The following is a 22423-nucleotide window of genomic DNA, read 5'->3' on the forward strand; positions in this document are numbered from 1 at the left end:
GGAGCGTGAGATGGGAGCAAGCTTTGGGAACCTCCCTCCTGCTCTCTTTTTTTTGGGGGGGGAGGACTACAAGCCCCAGAATGCGGGCCTTGGCGGCGTCGTTTCCCCTCCGGGCTGGGTGGGATCCGGCCCCCTCGTGGGCGGGGGACGATGGGCTTGGGAGTCGTGCGCCAGGCAACCCGGGTCCTGGCCGCCAGGAGCGCGCAAAGGCGAATCGATTTCTTCTCCGCGATACAATGTTGCAAGAAAGCCGGGAGGGCGAGATCCAGCGGGGCTCTCCTTTACTTCCGAGTAAAGAGCCCAAGGCCTGCCGCGGGAAGCCTCCGCTCCTCTCCCACCATCGAGACGCCTTCTGTCCCATCTTTCACTGTTCAAACGTGATTCTTTGCTTTCTTTTCCTGGGTCCCGCCTAACTCTGCGATTCTGAGAGGACGAGGATGATCGTTAATGGACAACTCAATAGCTCAGTGATTTAGATAATCTGGCTGCCGAGCCAGAGGTTGGGAGTTCGATTCCCCCACCGGGTCCGTCCTTGACGGGGGTTGGACTTGATGATCTTACAGGGTCCCTTCCGATTTCTGCAGTTTCAAGATTATTATAATTAGCTGTTGAAAATTAGCTTTACCAGCAGGCGAAAGTCCGGGCTGAGCCTTAAAGGCATCGTGCAATAAGATCGTCCGAAGAAAGAAAATAGAATTAGATAAAGACTGCCTTTTTAAATTAGATTTTTGGGACATGGGGCGAGTTTGAATGTATGGAAGATGAACCATCGGTGGAGAGAGAGCCCCCCCCCCCAGCCCTGAGAAGCACAGATCTCTATGGATCATGCCTCCCACAGGTGCCTACTGCGAGGCTGCTAGTCTCCTCGGCAGTAAGCCCAGCCGGCTTCGATTAATTTCCAAAGATAAATCTGGTGGCCTCTTGATGCTTTGTTGCGTAACATTTAAGTAAACACACCATTAACACTACAAAATGATTTAACCCCCCCCCATACTACGTTATAGTCATCTGTAACTGAGTTGCGCTAACAGTTACATGTTGGTAGTTACAAGTAACTCGTTCTGTGTCACTTCAGGGCTCTGGCAAGTGAAAAGAACTGGGTTTTTTCCCCCCAGTATCCTAAATGCAGGGATAAATTTCCTGTGGAGTCCCTGGTGTTGATTTCATGGCGAATAAAATTAGTGTACTGGTCTTTTGTGTGTGTGTGTGTGTGTTGTGTGTGTGTCGTTTTTAAAGGGGAAATCTTTTAAATCAGTTGCAAGCTCCCAGGAGGGAACCCCCTTTCCGTTCATGAAGAATGGTACGACCCATGCAAAAGACAACTAGATTTTCCAAGAGTTGGAAGAGACTCATTCGCTCTCAGGGAGAAAGAGCGAAGGAAAAAGTCAAGCAGCGGGCAGAAAGAAGCCCCGAACCAGCTTTCCTCCATGGTTCTCCGGATCCCCTTGCGGAGAAGTGCCAGCTTCACCCCGGACCACCACCAAGCCGGGGCGGAGGCATCCCCACCGGGGCCGCTGAAGATGGAAGCCAACGTGGTGGTGCTGGGCGCGGACCGCGTGGGAAAATCCGGTGAGCCGCTTCTTTCTGGGGCTTAAAAAAATAAAGGGAACAAGGAAGGGGGTCCGAGGTAGACCCACCTGGTCTCTCAAGCGGCCGAACAACCCTCCGAAGGGCAGAAGTGGGCAGATCTCGGGGGAGATGGGGGGGGGTTTTCTCTGCTGGATCTGTGCATCAATGCACATTGGACATGTGCCACTTCAAGGACACGATTCCCCACTTCCCAAAAGAAGAGTGAGAACTGTCTCGGGGGTTTCATACCCTCTGTATGTCTTGAAAGACATTTCCTCCCCTGCCCTGGGTTCTTTTAGCGGGAAAGGTGGGATAAAAATATTCCAAAGAAATCCATCTATTAGGTTTCCTAAAGGATGCGAAGCAAGGAGGCGAAAATATAAAAGTAGCTCATGCTCTTGCATGTAGTACAGAATGTATTTTCCGCCACCCCAGCCTTTGGTAATATAGTGGTTTTGATGTCTGGTTAAGTAGCCAGAGGTTGAGATTTTGATTCCCCCACGATGTCTCCTGGGAGAAGAGCCAGCCTGGGTAGCCTTGGGCCAGCTGCACAGCCCCAGGGTGCCCCTAGAGGAAGGGAAGGGGAATACACTTTTGAGTACCTGGAAAACCCTAAAAGGTCACCATAAGTCAAAATTGACGTGACAGCACATCATCATTATGGTTATTAATGTTATCCTTACTATTATTACTACTACTGTAGTTTTGAGCAATATGTGCATCCACAGTATTGTCTTTATCACTACTCAGAGGTCAATCCCACCAATTTAAATGGGGTGCATTTCCAAACATTATAAAGCTGAGGTTTGCAGCCTGAATTCCATAAAGCTGAACCCAAGTGGAGTGGCTGTATCTGGTACGACATTCCAGATTGGGTGCAATATCAACCGAAGACTCAGATGCGAAGCAAAGGGTTCCTAGCAAATTAACAGCCCTATCAGGTGTTGTTCTCACAAAGTGCTAATAAATTAGCAGCTCTGTCATATGTTCCTGCAAAATCTGGTGCATACAGAGCAGATACTACGGTGATGTGGGGCTTTAGTTCTGAATCAACATGCATAAGATGAAACTATAAACATGCATAAGATTCCAGTCTTCAGTCACTGGAATTTGAGCATAAGGTCATGATTGCAAGCATATGGACTGAACTGCACAATGTTTGTTTGACTTCCAAAAGAAAACCTATACATTTCCTGCTGCAGAAGTATATGTTGACGAGGCTCATATTTGCCAGGCTGATTTTCCGTATAGCGCCCCTTTTTCCGCTTATCCCTTTTCTTAGCTTCACAACAGAATGCCGTCATGTCCCAGACCCGACAAATCTGTCCTGTAAATCAGTAACACAACACCTGCTCTTTTTCACAGCTTTGACAGTGCGCTTTCTCACCCGGAGGTTCATCGGAGAATACGGAAACATGGGTAAGTGTCGTGGGTAGACCGGCATCAAGAGATTCATGCTCGTTTGTTTTCTCTTGACTTTTCGGGAGAGAGGGCTGGATGGTCCAGGAAAGCAGAGAAGTCCGCTCTGCAAGAATTAATTCTAAAACAACAGCTGGATTGTTTTTGTGAGACGATGAGCAAGCTTCATCATAAGCTTCCCAAACCCGGCATTAGAGGTGTGCGTATTTGTGTTTGGGGAATACAGTTCCCCCACATGGCCTACATAGCCACAATTTTATACGCAAAGAGTTGTTTTCTTTTTCACAAAAACTTCTGGCTTGAACACATCCGACTCTTCCTGAAAAGCAAATACCCCACGGATGTGGCACAAAGGCTGATGTTTGTGTATTAGCCTACAGCCGATTGGCATTAGCTGGTTGCCTACCGCTAGGACGTTTTGGCAGTCAATGCTTTGACACGGCTGGATCATTGTTATTAATTCAACCAGTGGCATATTCTTTCCCTCCTTTCATTCTTTGCCCGCCCTGACAATGATGTTCATCGTCTGCATGAATCTGCAGCCAAAACAGTACACCCCATGTATCTGAAGAAATGGACTGGAATTCCAGAAAATATCACACCGAACTAAATCTGTTAGTCCTCCAGAGGCTGTGGAATTTACGAGCTTACAACAGCAGAGCTGGAAGTGACCCCCACGGGGGGAATCAAACTCCCAACCTCTGGCTCTGCAGCCAGAGACCTCAACCACTAAGCTATCCAAACTGGTCTTCTTTTATGTACTTTTGCACACCATGTCCAGAAAGGTCTGTTTCCCCATAGGCAGTGCCACCATTGGTCAGCCTGTCTCTGGCATCAAGGCTGAGGGCCATGCAGCTTCATATGTTGTGTGTAATTCGCTCAAGTAATACGCTTTGTGGGGGGGGGGGGCAGGAGGTCTGCTGATCTCTAAGAACCAGAGATGAGTGTCAGTTTGCAAAGGGAACAGTAGGTTCAGGATGGGAGAGCGCAAGTTTTCATCCTTTGGGCATGGCTTTCTGGCAGTGAGAACTTTTCTGCTTTTCCCCACCCAGAGTCTGTCTACACCCATACTTTGGCGCTAGAAGGCAGAGAGGTGGTTTTCCACATCTGGGACTTTCCTTGTTCACAGGTGAGGGCGTTCGCCGGCGGGATCCCATGTTATCTTCTTTCCTACCTTTGCTTCCCACCTTCGAACGCGGTCACCCTCCACAACAAATCCTTAGAATAACCTCTCTCTCTCCCCCCCCCTCTCCTTTGAGGATGGGATAAGAGTCTAGAAAAATATCATTTCTGGGCACAGGAGCCCTATACGAGGGCAGACATATATCTGCAGGCCCATGGGGGGGGGGAGCTGTTTCGGCACCTTCTCAGTGGACAAAATGTAATTTCTTTAAATACTCCTGATTTGTTGCTGATGCAGGGGTTAAACTGCAGTACTGCGGTCAAGACTCTGTTCATGAGTTCTGTTCCATGTAGCCTGCATAATTCATTTGCAAACTGCTGAGCGAGTGCTCTTAAATTCAAAACTGAGCCCTGTTGGTCTCCCCCTTCAGGAAAAGGCAGAGGAGAGCTCGCCGGGGGATAAGCGCATCCAGTGGGCCGACGGCTTCGTTCTGGTCTATAGCATCTGTGACCGGGCCAGCTTCGACAGCGTCCAGCCCAAAGTCCAGGTCATCAAGGCCGCCAAGGAGGGCCCCAGCCAGGAGAAAATCCCCATTGTCATTGTGGGGAACAAGCGAGACCTGCACCACCATCGCACCGTCTCCAGCGAGGAAGGACGGCTCCTGGCCCTCTCCCTGGACTGCGAGTTCTATGAAGTATCGGCTGCCGAAGCCTCGCACGGGGCCCTCCTGGTCTTCCACGCGCTGGCTGAGCGCCTGTGCGAGGCCAAGCTGGCCCTCAAGAAAGGGACCGGGATCCGCAGCATCGTCAAGAGCGTGTCGGCCGTCTTTGCCCGGAAAAGGACGGACTCGATGTAAGACGGAGGGAGGACCTGGGGACGGCTCGGCCTCCCAGCCTCCTCCACTCAATGGGATTTCTCTTGTGTAAAATGATGCACCTCCTTGTTCTCTTAACCCAGAGGGGAGAAGCTTTTGGGGAGACCTCGTGGCCCTTGTTTGGCCCATGGGGTGCAACCACACCCCCAAAAAGGGCAAATGTTATGAAAACTCCCACAATTATCTGTTCCAACTTCCATCTTCATATGGGGGGGCTATTTTACTGTAAAAGCACTACCCCAGCAACTTTCCAGATTTTTTTTTGGGGGGGGAGAGGCCCACAGAGTTCAAAAACAGCCTAGGTGGCCATGTGTGGCCGTTGACCCCTGTCAACTCCAGCATTAACCGTACCCCAAAATTAGCAGGCTGCAGGATGGCCCGGCCGAAGAGGTGGTGATACAGGGGGCTGCCTGGATGTCCAGATAACCTGCAGTCCTCCACCCTTTCCCACTACCAGCACCTCAAGAGGGTAGGGCTTTAAATAAGAATCCATAGATGTTGGTTGGTTCCTCTCTTTCCCTCTGAAGTGGCTAAACTGCAGTCCTGCAGTCAAAACTCCGCTCACAACCCGGGGTTCAATCCCAGGTAGCTGGCTCAAGGTTCATTCAGCCTTCCACCCTTCCGAGGTCAGTAAAATGACTACCCAACTTGCTGGGGGCGGGTGGGAGGGATGTGCAGCCAGCGTAAGTCACTTGTAGAATGCCCAGAGAGTGCTGTAAAGCCCCTACGAGGCAGTATAGAGGGGGCACCGCTTCCTTCTGTTTATCTGAGCAAAGTGTGTTGCCGTTCTGTTCAAATGATATTTTGAAAATGGCTTTTAATTTTCATATCCATGCATGTCGCTTCTCCCCACCAGCTTCCAGTTCTGCCCTCTTGCTTGAAAGGAGCCTATGCGTTTTATGCAAATGATTTTTGTCTACTGACTCCTGCTTGCAGGATGCTTATGGGGCCACCCTGGTAGGCTGTTCTCTTAGCTCTGTGGCTGCTCCAGTCCTTCCCTTATTAGCACCTTCGAAGATGCACCTTGTCAGATGGATTCTTCCAGCTAAGAGATAACACTCGATGCCAAATTTCTCCTGTCACTTCTGGGTTGTTGGATTTTTTTTTCCCCTTGCTTGCTGGAAGCCCGAGTAACAATTGCGGGGTTGTAATGCTGTGAGTAAATGCCTGGAACTCAGTGTCCTACATGGCGGTTCTCCCTCCTTCTTGATCCTTTTCCTGACAGCCTGGCAGTTGGTGAGAGAGACGTTGGCATTTTCCCAGGATCTTGTGTGGGTGTGGTAGATCTTAAATCATCCTGGGTAGAAGCTATGGCTTGTCTGCAGCTGAAAAATTATCCCCAAGGGCCTCTGACGGTTGATAAAAGATACAAGCAACAGGCAGGATCTGACTCCTCAACAGAAGGAAGGTTATTTTGCCGGTAGATCTCCTGAGCTCTGATTTCTAGAGCCACCCCTACCGTGAGGCAGAGTTGGGGGCCACGGCCTGAACTGGTTCTCCTGAATTTCCTGGCTTGCTTCCCTCAGCAAGATCCTGTCTTGTTACCTCTGTTGAAATAAGATTCAGTTGCCAATCTGTTCATGTTTTGTCTGGGTAACTAAGGGGTTTTTTAAGCAACCATCACAGAACAAAGCAAATTAATTAACAAAATCCAGAACAAATCCCTTGTGTGACACTCACATGCCACCCACTCTTATGCACTTTTCTAATTACGGGCTATCTATAATGCTTGTTCCTGCGTTCAGTTGCACAGATTTAGGGGAGCGGGGCGAGGACATTTGCCATGGCCTGTATCCAGTGTGACACTCATGGTGGTATTAAGATATGTATCCCTTTCACTGGGCCCACAGCCTTCTCCACGTACTAGAGAATTTCCCAGCCCTGCAGAGCAGGAATGAAAGATTTTGTGGGGTGTTTTTCTTTTTCTTTTTGGCTTTCTGCAGGGGGCTGTCTCACTCCTCCTTGTCCCCACTGAAGCTCCTTCTGCAGGTCCAAAGACTGCATTGAATACTGTCCTATATCTCACTCCATCCGAATTTGTAAGGTTGTTGTGAGAGCCTCCAGTACAAGAGAAAGGTATTACAGATATGAGGGGTGGGAGAAAGCCCCGTGGTTTTGCAGAAACACAAACCCCCCCTTTTTTTTAGACTGGGTGAGGAGTGCCCTGGGGGGGCAGAGAAGAGAACCCCAGAACAACTCCATGATAACTTGGCACGTTCTTTGCTCACCAAATGCTGAGTGGCCTTTGAGGAGAAGAATTTAAAAACAGGAAAAAAGAGAGATTTACTTGATCATCTTTCTGTATTGATCTCTTGTGAAGTTCTTATTGGGCCCAAACTTTATATGGGTTGATGCCCAGGGTGTAAATAAAATCAATATTACCTGTTTTCTCAAGTAAATTCTGTGCTGGCACTTTGAATATGTGCAAAAAAGGAATAAAAAGCAATAGATATCCAGAGGAGATGTGTAGGATATGTTGCATGTGTTTTGTTTTTAATCGTCTACAATGCCCAGGGCAGTAAATACATAAGTAAATAACCTCCATTGAGCTGGCTCAAAGAGTATGCTGGCTAAGAATTTGGGAGTTGTAGTTCCAAACTGCAGTCCAGGGGATCCGGAGACTGTCTGCGGAGAACAGGGGAAGGAGAGGCTCAAGGGGAGCCATCTCAGCTAAAGTGGCTCCTTTGATAAGCCCTGATTAAGGGAAGGGTCAGATTCAAACCAGAATTTAGGGGGTGGATGGTGTTGCTGCAGAAACTGAGTAGGGTCTTTCTTGAATCCCGGGGCGTGGTTTCCTCCACTGGTCAAACACCCCAGGCGGTCCTTAATTCTGCCCTTTAAGACAGGGCAGGTGAGTCAAACACCTTCCAGAGGCTGTTGGACTACAATGCCCATCAGCCCTAGTCAACGCCACTGTGGGTCAGGAATGCCAAGAGTTGCTGGTGTCCATTCCCAGAAGAGCCACCTTTTCCCCGCCTGGGGGTTCAGCAGACCTTCCAGAGGTACCCAGCGGTGGTGAGAGTCGCCAGAGAGGTTTCCTAGTTCATGTGCTGGTTTCCCCCCACATGGGACGTGGGTGGCGCTGCGGGTTACACCGCAGAAGCCTCTGTGTTGCAAGGTCAGAAGACCAGCAGTCGTAAGATCGAATCCACGTGACGGAGTGAGCGCCCGTCACTTGTCCCAGCTCCTGCCAACCTAGCCGTTCAAAAGCATGTAAAAATGCAAGTAGATAAATAGGTACCACCTCGGTGGGAAGGTAACAACATTCCATGTCTAGTCGCGCTGGCCACGTGACCACGGAAACTGTCTTCGGACAAATGCTGGCTCTACGGCTTGGAGACGGGGATGAGTGCCGCCCCCTAGAGTCGGACACGACTGGACTAAATGTCAAGGGGAACCTTTACCTTAACCTTTCTCCTACAGCCGTCACTCTGCTAGGCTGGCCGGTTCTGTCATGTCCCTCATCAGCCTGGATAAACGGTTCTCTCTGGCCACTGACAACATCATTGCGGGGGCCCTGGTTTACACCACCACGGTGGGGATCTGCCGCCTATCCTGTATGCACAGCAAATGATTTGCCACCGTGAAGTCAAGAGGAGCCTGTCTGGAGATGCTGGCAAGTCCATGTGCAGATAGTTTCCATCGCTTGAGGTGCAACCTGATGGTGTGAAAAAAAAGCCACAGGCTCTTCTCCCCGACACAAAACAAAGCTAATTATGGCAAAAGACCCAAACGGCGCCTGTTGTGTCATACCTTTGGCATTCTTGCCAGCCTTTGAAAGAGAGAACAACCCATGTTATAACCATCCCAGTCTGGATTGTGCTGGCAAATCTTGGGAAAGTGACTTCTGGAATCTGTCCCCCAGAATCCTCCAGGCAACATGGCCCTCAAGGAGGGGGGGGGTTTCTGGGAACATTTGTCCCCCTGCTCAAAAATCAGAACAAAAAGCAGACAAGAAGTCAATGTTGCTCTTTTTTTTCCCTAGACTTTCTCTCTGGGCCCCTCAAGAGGCAGCTCTGCCTTCTCCTTTAAAAGGGGTGATCCTATATGCAAAGGGTCAACAGAATCAGAGGAGAGTCTTCTGTCTCGAAGTGTCCTGTGCTCATACAAAGGGTAACCATCAGTCCTGGTCTCATGTAAAGACACAGAAGATTTATGATGATGCTGATGATTGATCTTAGAGTGGCAGAGCTGGAAGGGACCCTATGGATCATTGGGTCCAGCCCTTCTCAAGGAGCCCCAGTGGGAGGATTCAAACTCCCAACCTCCGTCCAAACCCTTGAGCTATTCAGCATTTGGACCAAATTGGACCACCTCACATAAAAGAGTTTCACAGTAGTTTGGCCAGAAGAGGAGACTCCCTGGAAAAGACCCTGTTGTTGGGAAAGTGTGAAGGCAGGAGGAGAAAGGGGACGACCGAGGATGAGATGGCTGAACAGTGTCTGCGAAGCAACCAACATGAACCTGACACAACTCCGGGAGGCAGTAGAAGACAGAAGGGCCTGGCGTGCTCTGGTCCATGGGGTCACGAAGAGTCAGACACAACTTAACGACTAAACAACAACAACAACATCATGGAGTGGAGTGGGCAGTTTGTGGGATCAGGCCCCCAGCAGCCTCGGGTTTTGACCCAGTGATTTTCTGTCTGCATTACAAAGCAGAACCACCCACAGATTTCCGTTCCTTGAGAAACAGGGGGTTTCTGCTGCAAAAAGCATACCTAGAACACCCAATCCAGAGGGTTATTTAATGGCCCAGGGATGTGCAGGAGACCCAGAGACCCAAACGCCATTCCTGAACCACCTCCGGACTTCCTGCCTGCCTGCCAGCCGGCTGATAAAATGCACCGTGCTAGCTTTCAGGTCTCTGATGTGCTGTTCTCCGGCGTCTCTGAACCAGGTGGCCAGACAGCAGCCTAGAGATCTGCTCCATGTAATGTGACATTTGGCATCTCCATTCGCAGGCGGAGAAGCGGCAGGCACGGCATCTCCCACGCATTCCTTCTGCGGCACTTCCGTGAACTCCTGTTTTCTTGCTTCTTCTCTGCGGGGGTCTACCGGAGAGCAGGAGCCCAGGGCCCTTAAAGCACGGGGGAGGCAAAGGCTAGCGGGCAGAGGAGGAAAGAGATGTCGCAGCGGCTCAAAGTGTTCCAGCGTTGACTCACCGGAGTGCGCACGGCCCGCTGGCAGGTTCTGAGCCCAATCCCCAGTGCGATGCCTGGTTTCACAGGAGGCGAGAGTGGGAGCAAAACGTCTTCCTGTGTGCGTGGAAGGCTGATGCCACTGTTCAAAACAGACCATCTAGGGACAGATGGAGGGGATCGTGTGAGCGGCGTTCCACTTCCTGTGTTCTTCATGTTCCTTTCTCCCTCCCTCATTCCTGGCTCATCGGTTAATTGGGTGCCATCCAGTCCAAAGAAAACACACTCCGTCTCTTTTGGGCTGGCCAAAGGGGAAACGAGGACGCATGAGAAGCACCACGATCGGATCCAGAGCCTTGCAGTGCATCCATGGGATGCTCAACCTCGGCTCAGAGGGTTATGGTTAGAGACGGGCATGAACCAGTTTGTCCCAGTTTATAAAGAGATGAACCAGGACAAACTGGCTCAACCAGCTTCCCACCAGACCCGGCATGGTTGCTTCTGGCACCTCCTCAACTGATCTTCCAGTCTTGGCAGTGGCTCAGGCTCTCTCTGCCCCACCCACTTGGCTGATCTGCTACTCAGAGAAAAGGGCTGGAGCAGAGAAGTCTGTGCTCCTGCTCGTGACTGGGAGATCAGTCGAGGAGGTGGGAAAAGCAAGTAAGCTGGTCTTGGGGAATGGCTGTCTGAGCCAGAGGAGGCAGGGAGGGGAGCAGCATCACCTGCGTTGCCGCCTTGACGAACTGGGACGAACCGGTTTGCACCCATCTCTAGTCACGATCAATATTCTGTCGTCGTCCCACCGCATGAAAGCTTCTGAAGTTCCCATCAGGAAAAACAGAAATCTCAAAATTGAAAAGGTACAATGCCTACCTCTGGATGACGGTTAGGGAACTGCCTTGCGTATCTCTCTGCCACAGCTTAGAAAAGTTACTTTCTTGGACTTCCCTACCACCATCAGCCAGCTTGATCTCTCTCTCTCCTGTTTCATCCTCCTCCTCATTTCATTTAACATCTTGTGTTATCTTTCTGGCATTTACTCAAGTTTATTTCTCTTTGGAAATAGAACATCAGTGGAGTTCGATCAACATTTTGCGAGTATGGTTTATTTACAAACACACTGCTTGAGCGTAGGTGGCAGCCCATAGCTTAAACACTCAGACGGATCAAGGTTCACAGTTCCTACATCGTTTCCAGCAAGAGAACTGAGCCCACAAGCAGGGTATCAACTCAACAGAATCTAAAAATGAGTGCACCATCTCAGAAATGAAATTTCCTGTTCTTGTTTCATGCGCGGATGGCTTCTTGGCTAGATGGGACGTGCTAGAATTGACACGGAAGGAGGTCTACAAAGCCCACCAGGAGAGCAGCTTAGAAGGCAAGGTTTGGGGGTGCGAGAGCAGCTCAGTCTTTCTTGAAGGTGGCACCATAGAGGCCGGAGTAGTGAGCCCTCATATAGATCGCTTCGGGGCTGAGCCGGAACAGCCCCTCGCTCCATCTCCGAGGGCCAGCCCCCCGCTTGTCCGGCGAGAAAGCAGAGGGGCCGGACACGGCCTGTGGAGTGGGCAGAGGGTCATCAAGGTTGATGAAGGGCAGGGGGTAGTGGCCACGGCTTAATCGCCTCGCATCTCGTATTTGGCCAGGGGCCCCACCCTCTGGGACCAGCGCGGCTGGCGCCTGCTCTCCCGTCGACTCCGGAGGATCCATGGTCAACCCTGGTGGGTCCTCTGCTTTCTCCTTGGCTTGTGGAAGCTACAGAGATGGAAGGGTTGGGGGGGTAGATGGAGAGAGGGGGGCACACAGAGAAGAGGGGGGTTCAGCAGAGCCGAGCCAAGCTTTATAATATCTCAGGTGAACGTACCCCCCCCAAAAAAAAAACCCAGCAGGGACTCACCCACTGCCCTGCCTTAGGTTCAGTCTCCCTCCCCACTCTTTGCCCACAGAGTGGTGCTTGCAAAGTCATCAGAGGGGGGAGGATCGGGGCCACACCTCTGTGCCCTCCTGCGGTTTGTGTGAAAACGCTGGCTTGTCTGTGTGTATGCTTGTTGTGTGTACATATAGATGGGAAAGGGCCTCCAAGGCCATCAAGGCCAACCTCCCGCTCAAGGCAGGCATCCACGTCAGAGCAGATCAGAGAGAGGGTGGTCCAATTTGAGAGGAATGGACACTTTTGCTCCTGCACACATCCTTTGAATACACACAGAGAGCGCTGGATAGTGCATTGGGAAAAGGGGCATGGAGACCCCCCCCAAACTCTTTCCATTCCACCCTGCTCATGCCCCCCTTTCCCCTTTCCGCTACTAAAGGAAGGAGGAAAGGCAGTGTAACCTACACGGATGCAGCGAGAGACGGATCCCAGGAGTTTGACTACGACACTCTGAAAAATTCCTGGGTTTGCTCCCGTCTCGGATGCAGCCTCGCGCAAGGAGGAGACGCGGAGAAGCTGCCCGGTGGCGTTCCATGCAAGGGACGGGGCGTTCTTCACGAGCAAAACGGTGGAGAGATAGGCCGTCTGTAGGTTCTGAGCCAGGCTGGCCAGGAACGGCGGCTGCTCAGGAGAACCCTTTACGGTCTAAAAGGAGAAGATTGGACATGGAAGAGTCGGGTGGACTAAGCCCGCCTGCAATAGATCTAGGCGGACATCACAAGGCCTCTGCCTAGGAAGAACTGGCTTCGCCAAATCAGAGGCACACGTTTCTCTACCTGACCCAGCCGGGATGAGCAGTCTTCATTTTTCTGCTTCAGGAACCGCCAGACCTCCCTCCCCGACTTCCCCTGGCTGGAGCCAGACCATCGCGTCAGGATGGCTGACCTTTCCGAGGTCAGTGATCGTGATCTGAGATTCTGGGGCAGGCCTGTTTAACAATCCCATGGTCCCCATGGGGAGACAGCTCCAGTTTTCTCCTCCTTCTCCTCCTCTCCCTGGATTGTGTGAATGAAAGGCAGGATGAAAACGCCTGCGGAAACCTGGCACCGGGTTTGATTTCCTCCAGGCACTACTTTTGAGGTAGGTAGGTAGGTAGGTAGGTAGGTAGGTAGGTAGGTAGGTAGGTAGGTAGGTAGGTAGGTAGGTAGGTAGGAAGGAAGGAAGGAAGGAAGGAAGGAAGGAAGGAAGGAAGGAAGGAAGGAAGGAAGGAAGGAAGGAAGGAAGGAAGGAAGGAAGGAAGGAGTGGATGGAAGGAGTGGATGGATGGATGGATGGATGGATGGATGGATGGATGGATGGATGGATGGATGGATGGATGGATGGATGGATGGATGGATGATAGAAGGAAGGAAGGAAGGAAAACAGTGGGGAGAAAGCGGCATTGAGAAGCAGGAGGAGAGGTGGAAATTGAAGTGGGAAGAATCAAGATTACATTCAAGGGAAAACTGAAACAGGAATGGGAGCCTGGAGGGCATCATTCCAGATCTGCCAGGGGAACTGCCCATTCTTCCAAGTCGCCTCCTGGAGAAGGAGCCCTGTGTGGTGCATGGCTCTTTCCTCCAACTGCTGCCACCCCCAAGTATTTGCCGCCTGAGGCAACTGACTCTCTCTGCCTATTGTCAGGGCCGGCCATGGCGTGACATAATCTGAGTGTTTGTCTTTAAGGAGCTCCATAAGATGACTCTTTTCTTGGGGTGTGTGTGGCTGCAGCAAACTAACTGAGCACCCCCACCTCTTTGGAAAATGGCTTAATCCTGGCTGTTAAGGGGCTGCAACCGGAATCCGGTGAGACACCCAAAGCATCGTTCCTGGTGGTGCTTGGAGCTAAGCGCCATTCCCTGGAGACAAATAACCAAGAAACAGGAAGCCCCCCACCCCCCAGAGGGGAAGGGGCTATGAGAGTCTAGCCACGGATGGTTCCCATGCATTGAAGCCCCAGAATGTCAGAAGGCAGACTCTGGGGAGGACGGTGCGTGGTCTTCCTCCCCTTCGATATCGGGGTATCGAGGGAGACTCTGTGGCTTCAGGAAGGACATTAATAGAGGCCATAAATCAGTGGAGAGGGAGAGGGAACTAAAAGTAACCTTATTTATTTTTCATTTCTCTGCTTTATTTATAATCCAGTCTTTTTAGCCCCAGTGTGAGATGATGACCCCAAGATACAGGCAGCAGCATTCCTAGAGATCAAAAGTCTGCCCTCCAACTGAGAAAAGCTGACTCAACGTGTCGGAAATCCTGGTCTTGGTTTTTTTTTGGCTTTCAAGGAAACGTGGAGGGTTCTCGTCCCAACTGAGATCCACCCACACGGGGAGGAAACGGGCAAGAAATTTTATTTGTTTCTTTATTATTTTATTTACATTTATTATTTTATTCCCGCTCTGGGAGACTAGAAAGCCTGGCACCATGTCCTTCCCCAAGGGGGCAGCATTTCAGACGGTCGGGACGGGACGGGACGTGGAAGATCTGGGTTCAAGTCCATGCACAGGCATGAAACTTAGTGGGCCACTGACTTCCTATCCGACCCAACGTGCAGAGGAGAAAGGGAAAAGCGAGACGTAAATCTAACAAACAAATAATAAATAAATTAAAAAAACCTGGCCACTTTGCACTGCATTCAGGAAGGAGGTGGTGGCCGAGAGAGCAATCTCTCCAGAGCTAATAGAATTGTAGCCAAGGCTCCTTACCAGACCAGGGATCCTTGTAGCCATTGCCCACCCTCTGCCTGTGGCTACCTGGATGGTCTGCCACGTTTGTTCGTACACATGCCGGCAAACAGCCCCCGCGAAGGCGCTTGCTTTCCCAAAGAGGGTGGTGGGAGATTCCCCTTTTGAGGACCCTGTGGGCTCGTGAACTACAAGAGAAAAGAGAAAGGAGAGGAGAGATGAGCAAGAAAATTCATTCATTTTTACTATTAATTTTATGAATATTAACTTGAGGTCTTTAGCTGTTTTATTGTCAGTTTTTATTTCAGTCGGGTTGTTGGCGGAATGGGAATCATGATTGTTTTTGTAAATTGTGCGATTATATTATATTGCATTCTGTTTAACTGAACGCTCCGTTGTAAACCATCCAGAGAGTGATATGCACTAGGGAGCGAGTGGGCAGGTGGGCTGGTTGGCTAGCTGGATCTAACAAAAAGAAGGGTCTAAACACCCAGAAACATCGTATGGGGGAGGGAAATGCCAGCCACTTTTAAGGTTGCCCACTCCTATGGAAGAGCAAAAAGACGAGGCATTTCAAAAATTAAGAGTGAATAAATGTGTGTTTTGCACAAAATGCAAATTTTTTCCATGTGCAGAAAAGGAGCATGTCTTGAGACCAGCTTGTTCCCGCAAAAGTACACACAAAAATAAATCTGTTAATGCACAGATGCCATAATTCTTTTTTTTTTTCTCCTTTCTCTCTCTCTTTTGGTGGTGGGGGGTGTCGTATTGTTCTTCTATTTTTTTCACCCACCGGCTGCCCAGTTTTCCGAAATTTGCACAGAAGCGTGATTTTTATTTATACTCTTAGCAAAGCTCAGTTAAATGACCCTTTATTCTAGGCTTCAGATTCATTTCCAATTGCATGAAGGAGAACTTTGCTATTTATGGTGCATATTAAAAACAAATAAACAAATAAATAGTGTGAATTGAGTTCTAATAAGTACCTAGAAAACTGAGTGACCAAAGTGTCTCTCTGGTGCCGTCTGGTGGAAGCATTGCCTTCCAGCACCTTTGACAATAAACCAATGCATAGTTAAGTCTGATGCAGCTCAAGAAAAAGAAAGAAAGAAAGAAAGAAAGAAAGAAAGAAAGAAAGAAAGAAAGAAAGAAAGAAGCAAGCAAGCAAGCAAGCAAGCAAGCAAGGAAATGGAAATGGAAAAACCTGTGTTCAGGATTCTTGCATAGAGATCCTAACTCCAGTTTGTTTCGGGTGTTTGAGAAGACCCAGCTTGAGCCTGAAAGCAGGGCTTGATATTAACCAGGATCTCCAGCTGAACAAGATGCATGAGAGCAAGAAAACAAGAGGATGACAAAGCAAGAACTGTGACTACGCTTATGGTTAATATCAAAATAATCATCATCATATGCCGTTGAGTCTATTCTGACTTAGAGAGAGCTGCAGCCCAAGACAATCTGGGCACTCAAGGCTGGGAATTGCTGCCTACATCGTGCCAGCCCTCTGGTGCAGAGAAGCATCAGGACGGATGGGCATCTCATGATTTGGTGACCGTGGGTGCATAGAACAATAGATGGGTCTCTACTTCTATTTCTTCTAGGCCAGGGCTTCAGGGATGGGGCAACCTGGGTTCCTCACGTGGGTGCATCCGGGACCTGAGATTGTCCACAGGCAGGGCCAGTACCTGATTGCTCCTCAGCCTTTTGAAGGAAGAAGTCGATGACATTCTCCAGCTTGCCCATGGCAGCATCTATTCCAGCTTCAGCGGCCACGCTCACTCGGCTTCTTCTCACGTGCTCCATGGTGTCCTTCATGATGGTCTCTGACTGCTCGTAGCTGTCAGAAGCCGCTCCCCGGAGGCGGTTGAAGAAATCTGCCATGGCGTGCGTGGCATTACGGATGAGGGCGGAGATGGTCTCCTTCAGATCTGCTGTCACCTACGAGAGGAAAGGTCAACAAAAATGAACCATGGAGGGACCTCCTGCCAACGGTCAACGGACCAGACTTGGGGGGCAAATTTGATGAGGCCGGTCCTTATGAGCATCCCTTACTTTCTCTATAGGCTGGTGCAGGGCAGGAATCCTCTCTTCCAGGTGATCCAAACCTTGACAAGCGAGATGATTGGCCACTGCGACTGAACCAAAGGAGAGAGGCTATCAAACAGGATGTAGCCACCAACAGAATTCCTTGTGCACCCCCAAAATCTTTTCTGGACACCTGAGAAACCTTTGGGAGCCTTTCCCCCACCCCAGGAAGATGCTGCATTTCTGTAATTAAGTACCTGCCCAGCCCGCGACTTATATAAATCAGGAAGTAGACAGATCATTTACAGAGGAAAATGGATATTCTCCTGAAATCAAAGTTCAGAAGGATGCTGTTTTCAGCACTGGAGGGGGGCATGCATAGATATTTGGGGTCTGCCTTGTTTCTTCACAAGCTGTCCCTAAAAGAGGGGCTCTCCAATGCTAGGAGAGAGCCAGGCTGTAAGAAGAAAACCTTGGATGGAGGAGAGGAGGCTGGAAGGATCAGTGCCTCTTAGCTTAATTAACATTGAGTGCTCCCATCTTCTGTTTTACTGAAGGATGAGGAAGAGAGAAGACAGAACCAGGTTGGATAACCATGATGGGACCCCCCCCCCCCTTGTCATTTGGCTTGGGAGGGGGAACTGATTAGGAGGAGGAGGCTAGAGTGTTTCTTCAAATTACACCCAGTCATTTTAATTTCCCAGAATGCCCCTGTCCATGTCACATTGCCCCAGAGCCTTGTGGGAAACGAAAACAATAGCTGCTTTAGCGTTCCCATGCAAACTCGAAATGGACTCCAGGGCGACTCTCCTGGCGCTGTCCAGAGTCCTGAACGAGGAGGTGGCTTGCAATCGAAAAGAGGGGTCGGTCCTAAACTGTGCCAGGGCCCCGTCCCCTCTTTGAAGCCGATGTGGGGTGCTTTTGGACTGGGGCAACCATAGCCGTCTCCTCAGACATGGTTCCCTCCCTCAGACACCCCTTACGCTGAGGTTCAAGCTTCTGTACAACGGGCCTGACGCTCCAGGTGGCCAAGGAGCTGGCTCTCCGGAGGCCCCACTCATAGGCTTCCCACACGGTGGCCATCAAGGGGTGGACCTCTTTGGTGATGACGCAGAACCTCTGGAGGTTGATCCATGCAGAACGGACCACAGGTAAGTCCAGGAGCCTCTGCCAGGCATGGCTTTCCTGTTGAAGGAGGAAGACGGGTAAGGGGGGTTCATTTGACCTGCACACAAACACACAGACACACCCACACAAGTACAAAGGCCAACACTTCCTCTAGGTCACCACCTGCTAGAAAAACCATGAATGGGGTCCTCTCTTCTTTGGTCTTTAAGGAGGTCTATTCTCTCGTGTTACATCTGTATATATATATATATATATATATATATATTCCTACCAAAAAAAGACCTGGAGGCTGTAATTATGGCTCCACTTGAAAGATAAGGATGGGGTTTCAGTGGGAAAACATCATTTGCCACATGGGGGGGGATACCTTTTCTTGAAATGCAAAATCATCATCATTGACTTCTTACCCGCATACTGTACGTACCTTGGGGCTTTTCCCGTTCTGCATGACCTCTTTGGCTTGGCTTGCCATCATTCAACATCAGCCTGTAAACCGAAGCGCAGAGAGTGAATTCATGTGGCAGAGATTCTCCCAGTGTGTCTTGCTGTGAAGCTATGAAAAGAGTCTAAATGTCATGTCTGTTCTCCCATACTACGTTGTTGCTGTTATGTGCTGTCAAGTCACACACCCCCGACTTATGGTGACCCCATCAACAAGGGATCTCCAAAATGCCCTGTCCTCCACTGCCCTCCTCAACTCAAGTTTGTGGCTTTCCTTTCGGGACTCATTCCATCTCATCTTTTCCTGCTGCCTTCAGCCTTTTCCAGCATGATTGTCTTTTCCAGAGAATTTCTTACTACCCTGGAACCCAAAAGCTTGAGTAGCAGGATCTTTGCAGAATATCTGTTCCTCCGGGAATCCGTAGGTTTGCAAATTATCATCAACATTTCCGTTATTGATAGTTAAGCCTTGTAGCACCATATACTTCTGGTGCTTAGCTTATCAAACAATGATCAATTGTAAACAATGTGTCTTCATAACATAAGGTATTTGGCTAATTGTCCCTCATTGTACATATGTGCACTAACCTTTTGCTTCACTACCTAGACGTACTACTTTTCTGGTTCGAGCACACCATTATTTTCTAACATGGTGTAAGCTTGTGACTTTGTGGCATTAAGTAATTTTTGCATGTTGTAAAGTCATGCACAACAGAGAGTACTGTGCTTCAGTCTTTGGCATTTCCAGGTAACAACAACAACAATATTGGGGCTTTGGGAACAAGATCAAGAAATTTCACACAGTATTATAAGCAATTGCACGTCTCAGAAATCATGCCATCAGAACTACATAAAAAAACACAGCATTAGGAACAGCATACATACTGCACCGATATTTAACAGATACTTAGGCTTTCGATTAAATCTTGTATCTGTTGTATAATACCAGTCAGACTTGAAATTTGAAAACTCCAGATTCCAGCTGCTTAGAACATAACAGCAGAAGAGCCCTGCTGGATCAGACCAAGGCCCCATCTAGTCCAGCTCCCCGGATCTCACCGTGGCCCCACCAGATGCCTCTGGGAGCACACGAGACAATGAGAGACCTGTCTCCTGATACCCCTTCCCCTGCATCTGGCATTTTGAAGTCCCTTCCTTTTAGGCCTGGAGATTAGACATCCCCATCATGGCTTGTCATCTGCGATGGACGTTTCCTCCAGGAATCTGCCCAATCCCCTTTTCAAGGCATCTAGGCCAGATGCCATCACCACATCCTGTGGCAAGGAGTTCCACATGCTGGGTCAAGAAATATTTTCTTTGGTCTCTTCTCACTCTCCCAAAACTCAATTTGAGTGGATGTCCCCTGGTTCTGGCATTGCTTGAGAGGGGAAAGACCTTCCCTCTCTCCACTCGATCCATCCCCTGGATAATTTTATACGCCTCCATCATGTCCCCCCCCGGTTCCTTTTCTCTAGATTAAAGAGGCCGAACACTACTTGACAGGTCTTAACTTTTTCCCTTCCCTGGCTTTCAAATTTTGCCCCATCTACCCGTGAAAAAGTAGTTACAGAGGGCTCTAGATTTCAGTGATCCAACCATGTCTTTACACAACTTTTCCCCCTGTTCAGAATCACGGGGCTCCTTATGCTTGTCTATCCCAAAGGCAAATCTTTGCATTGCAAAATGCATCAGCAGCACCGAAGCGTAATGTGAATTGCAAAGATCAGCTCCACGAAGATTCGTCTCTATTCCTACAGCAACCTCCTTGTACAACCACTTCATTATTAGCACAGGTACTCACGGGGCGGTGCAGCCGTCTAGCTGCCTTGAACAGGGAGTGCCAGAGAGAGAGAGGGAGAAACCAGCGTGGCAATCCTGGGACTCTTCTGACAGAGGAAAAACTAGCCTCAGACAGTAAGGCTAGCAAGCTCCACCTTCTGGCTAAAGAGATCAAATCGCCAGCCAAGCGCCGGTGGTATTGGGCAAAAGAACTCCCAGGGACCTGAAGAAACTCCAAAATATTGGCCAACTGGAATCTTCAACTAACTCAGGGTCACAGAATCATACAGTCAGAGTTTGAAGGGAACACATAAGGTCCTCTAGACCAACCCCAATCCATATGGAAGTCCAGGGCTGAAGCCCCCCTGATGGCTTCTGGTCCAACCTTTGCTAGGAACCAAGAGTCATCCACCGCTCTCCAAGCCTGCCTGCCCCATTCTTAAAACAACAGCTACTTTCAAGACATTTTCCCCTTCTAGACAACGGAATTTGCCCTCTTATTTGACCCCACTATGGGACGTGGTGGCGCTGCGGGTTAAACCGCAGAAGCCTCTGTGCTGCAAGGTCAGAAGACCTGCAGTCGTAAGATCGAATCCACGTGACAGAGTGAGCTCCCGTCGCTTGTCCCAGCTCCCGCCAACCTAGCCGTTCGAAAGCATGTAAAAATGTGAGTAGATAAATAGGTACCACCTCGATGGGAAGGTAATGGCGTTCTGTGTCTAGTCGCGCTGGCCACGTGACCACGGAAACTGTTTACAGACAAACGCTGGCTCTACGGCTTGGAGACAGGGATGAGCACCGCGCCCTAGTGTCGGACACGACTGGACTAAATCTCAAGGGGAACCTTTACCTTTTAATTTAACCCCACTGCTCTGGACTCAGTGGAATAGCGGGGGAAAAGATTGATCTATCTTTCATGGGTCTGAAGACGACATCCACCCAAGATCACAGAGCCTTCCCTTTGCAGAGGGAGTTCTTTAAGCGCTGAGAGAGGTCGGATTGGCGCAATGGGAACTTTGCTCACCTCCCGCAGCTTCCCTTTGCTGACCTTTGCTTCAGTTCTCAAATTGGTCCCACTGAGGCTTTGTTAGCAAGTCTGATTGATCAGAAACCGAGACCTGCTGGAATCACGTCTCTGGAGCCGTAAAATGTGACCTCACCTCGAACGCCGTGTTTCTTTGGCCCAGAAAGACACATCGCTTCTGGACAGACGTCCGTTCTTGTTTGTGGGATAGAAGGCGTGACCAACAACACTAGGTAGCTTTCCAGACTTTCTTCTATATTCTGTATTTAAGGCAGAGCAACTGCATTGAGGGAACAGGTCACTGGATCCCGTGGGCCTTGGGTCTAACCCAGTGGCTTCTCGTTTCACAAGCCAGGACACACACACACACACACACACACACACACACACACACACACACACACTGGATAGAGTCCAGAACTGGAAAAACTAATGTCTCAGTAAGAAGGCACTGAGATTCCCATCATGTTGAGTCAGCTCCCATTGAACATATATATTCAGAAAGCACCTAAATATCAAAGCAAAACCCCATCTGTGTACAACCAGGGGGTTTACCTCTGTGTGCCTTTCCAGGTGAACCTCCCCCCCCACCACCCCCTTCAAAGTTGCTTCAATTTTGATCCCAAAAGCAAAACACGTCCTTCATCATCTGATAATCCAGGAAAGCTCACATTGCAGTTAATCTTAGTCTTCAAGGCCTCACCATCCTTTCATTTAAAAAAAAATGTTTAGCTTTGTCTCACGTGCCAGAAAAAAAACAGGTACTTCACCGCTGATGCTTCTCTCTCTTTTTTATTATATAGCGTGCATTTTGGCACTGCATTTCTGAAGAGACGTTTGAGGTGCAGGTTTGTGAAACGTGTTGCTTTGTTTGTCAAGGTGTGTGACACACACCGCCCCCCATAAAACTGCGTGTGGACTGTGCCTTTAAAAAGACCACCTGCCAGAGTGGGACGGGAGGTGTATGAATGACAAAGCCCCCTCCCAGCAGAAAAAAGCAGCCAGGGAAGAATGCATGCCCCTTTCTGAGCTTCAGCAATCAAGAGACATTTGGCGTTTGTCTCTCACTTTTAAGTCATTTGGTTTTTATGGTAAACCATAGATTCATTGTTTCAGAGCCCCATTTGAGATAGTTGGTAGCCATGACCCCAATTCCCCAGGTTTGGCTGTCCTGCACCATTTATCCATGGCGTCCTGGGTCACGGATGATAGACTTCCATTGTTAATGCGCTCCACTGGAATGCTAACCAAGACACTGTTTGAAAGGGTGACTTTTAAAGAGGAGGGCACCCAAGCAAGGCTGGAGGTTGGACT

At 49.6% G+C, this 22423-nt stretch overlaps 2 protein-coding genes across 2 annotated transcripts; one reads left to right on the top strand and one right to left on the bottom strand.

The window, feature by feature from the left end:
• The first annotated feature begins 5 nt into the window (after positions 1-5).
• LOC110072952 (ras-related and estrogen-regulated growth inhibitor-like protein) lies at positions 6-7441 on the top strand. Its single transcript, XM_020781694.3, has 4 exons — positions 6-1569; positions 2935-2988; positions 4041-4117; positions 4542-7441. The coding sequence occupies exons 1-4, from the start codon at positions 1428-1430 to the stop codon at positions 4965-4967; spliced, it is 699 nt and encodes a 232-aa protein (XP_020637353.1). The 5' UTR covers positions 6-1427; the 3' UTR covers positions 4968-7441.
• Positions 7442-11211: 3770 nt separating this feature from the next.
• On the bottom strand, positions 11212-17667 carry PLIN1 (perilipin 1). The gene is made up of 5 exons (XM_020781682.3): positions 16765-17667; positions 16398-16650; positions 14737-14903; positions 12458-12697; positions 11212-11877 (listed from the first exon to the last, which is right to left on the bottom strand). Exons 2-5 carry the CDS (start codon positions 16591-16593, stop codon positions 11530-11532), a joined length of 951 nt encoding a protein of 316 aa, XP_020637341.3. The 5' UTR covers positions 16594-16650; positions 16765-17667; the 3' UTR covers positions 11212-11529.
• Between the last annotated feature and the right edge of the window lie 4756 nt (positions 17668-22423).

Source organism: Pogona vitticeps, chromosome 12 (genome assembly GCF_051106095.1).
Source record: "Pogona vitticeps strain Pit_001003342236 chromosome 12, PviZW2.1, whole genome shotgun sequence".
In the NCBI taxonomy this organism is placed as follows: domain Eukaryota; kingdom Metazoa; phylum Chordata; class Lepidosauria; order Squamata; family Agamidae; genus Pogona; species Pogona vitticeps.

Bases quoted from the DNA above. Each gene is read 5' to 3' on its own strand.
- LOC110072952 (XM_020781694.3), top strand. From the start codon at position 1,428: ATGGTTCTCCGGATCCCCTTGCGGAGAAGTGCCAGCTTCACCCCGGAC. The intron at 1,570-2,934 runs GTGAGCCGCTTC...TCTTTTTCACAG, and splicing joins GGACCGCGTGGGAAAATCCG to CTTTGACAGTGCGCTTTCTC. The intron at 2,989-4,040 runs GTAAGTGTCGTG...TTCCCCACCCAG, and splicing joins CGGAGAATACGGAAACATGG to AGTCTGTCTACACCCATACT.
- PLIN1 (XM_020781682.3), bottom strand. From the start codon at position 16,593: ATGGCAGATTTCTTCAACCGCCTCCGGGGAGCGGCTTCTGACAGCTAC. The intron at 14,904-16,397 runs GTACTGGCCCTG...TTTCTCTTGTAG, and splicing joins AAAGGCTGAGGAGCAATCAG to TTCACGAGCCCACAGGGTCC. The intron at 12,698-14,736 runs GTAAGGAGCCTT...TTCTCCTTTTAG, and splicing joins CTACAAGGATCCCTGGTCTG to ACCGTAAAGGGTTCTCCTGA.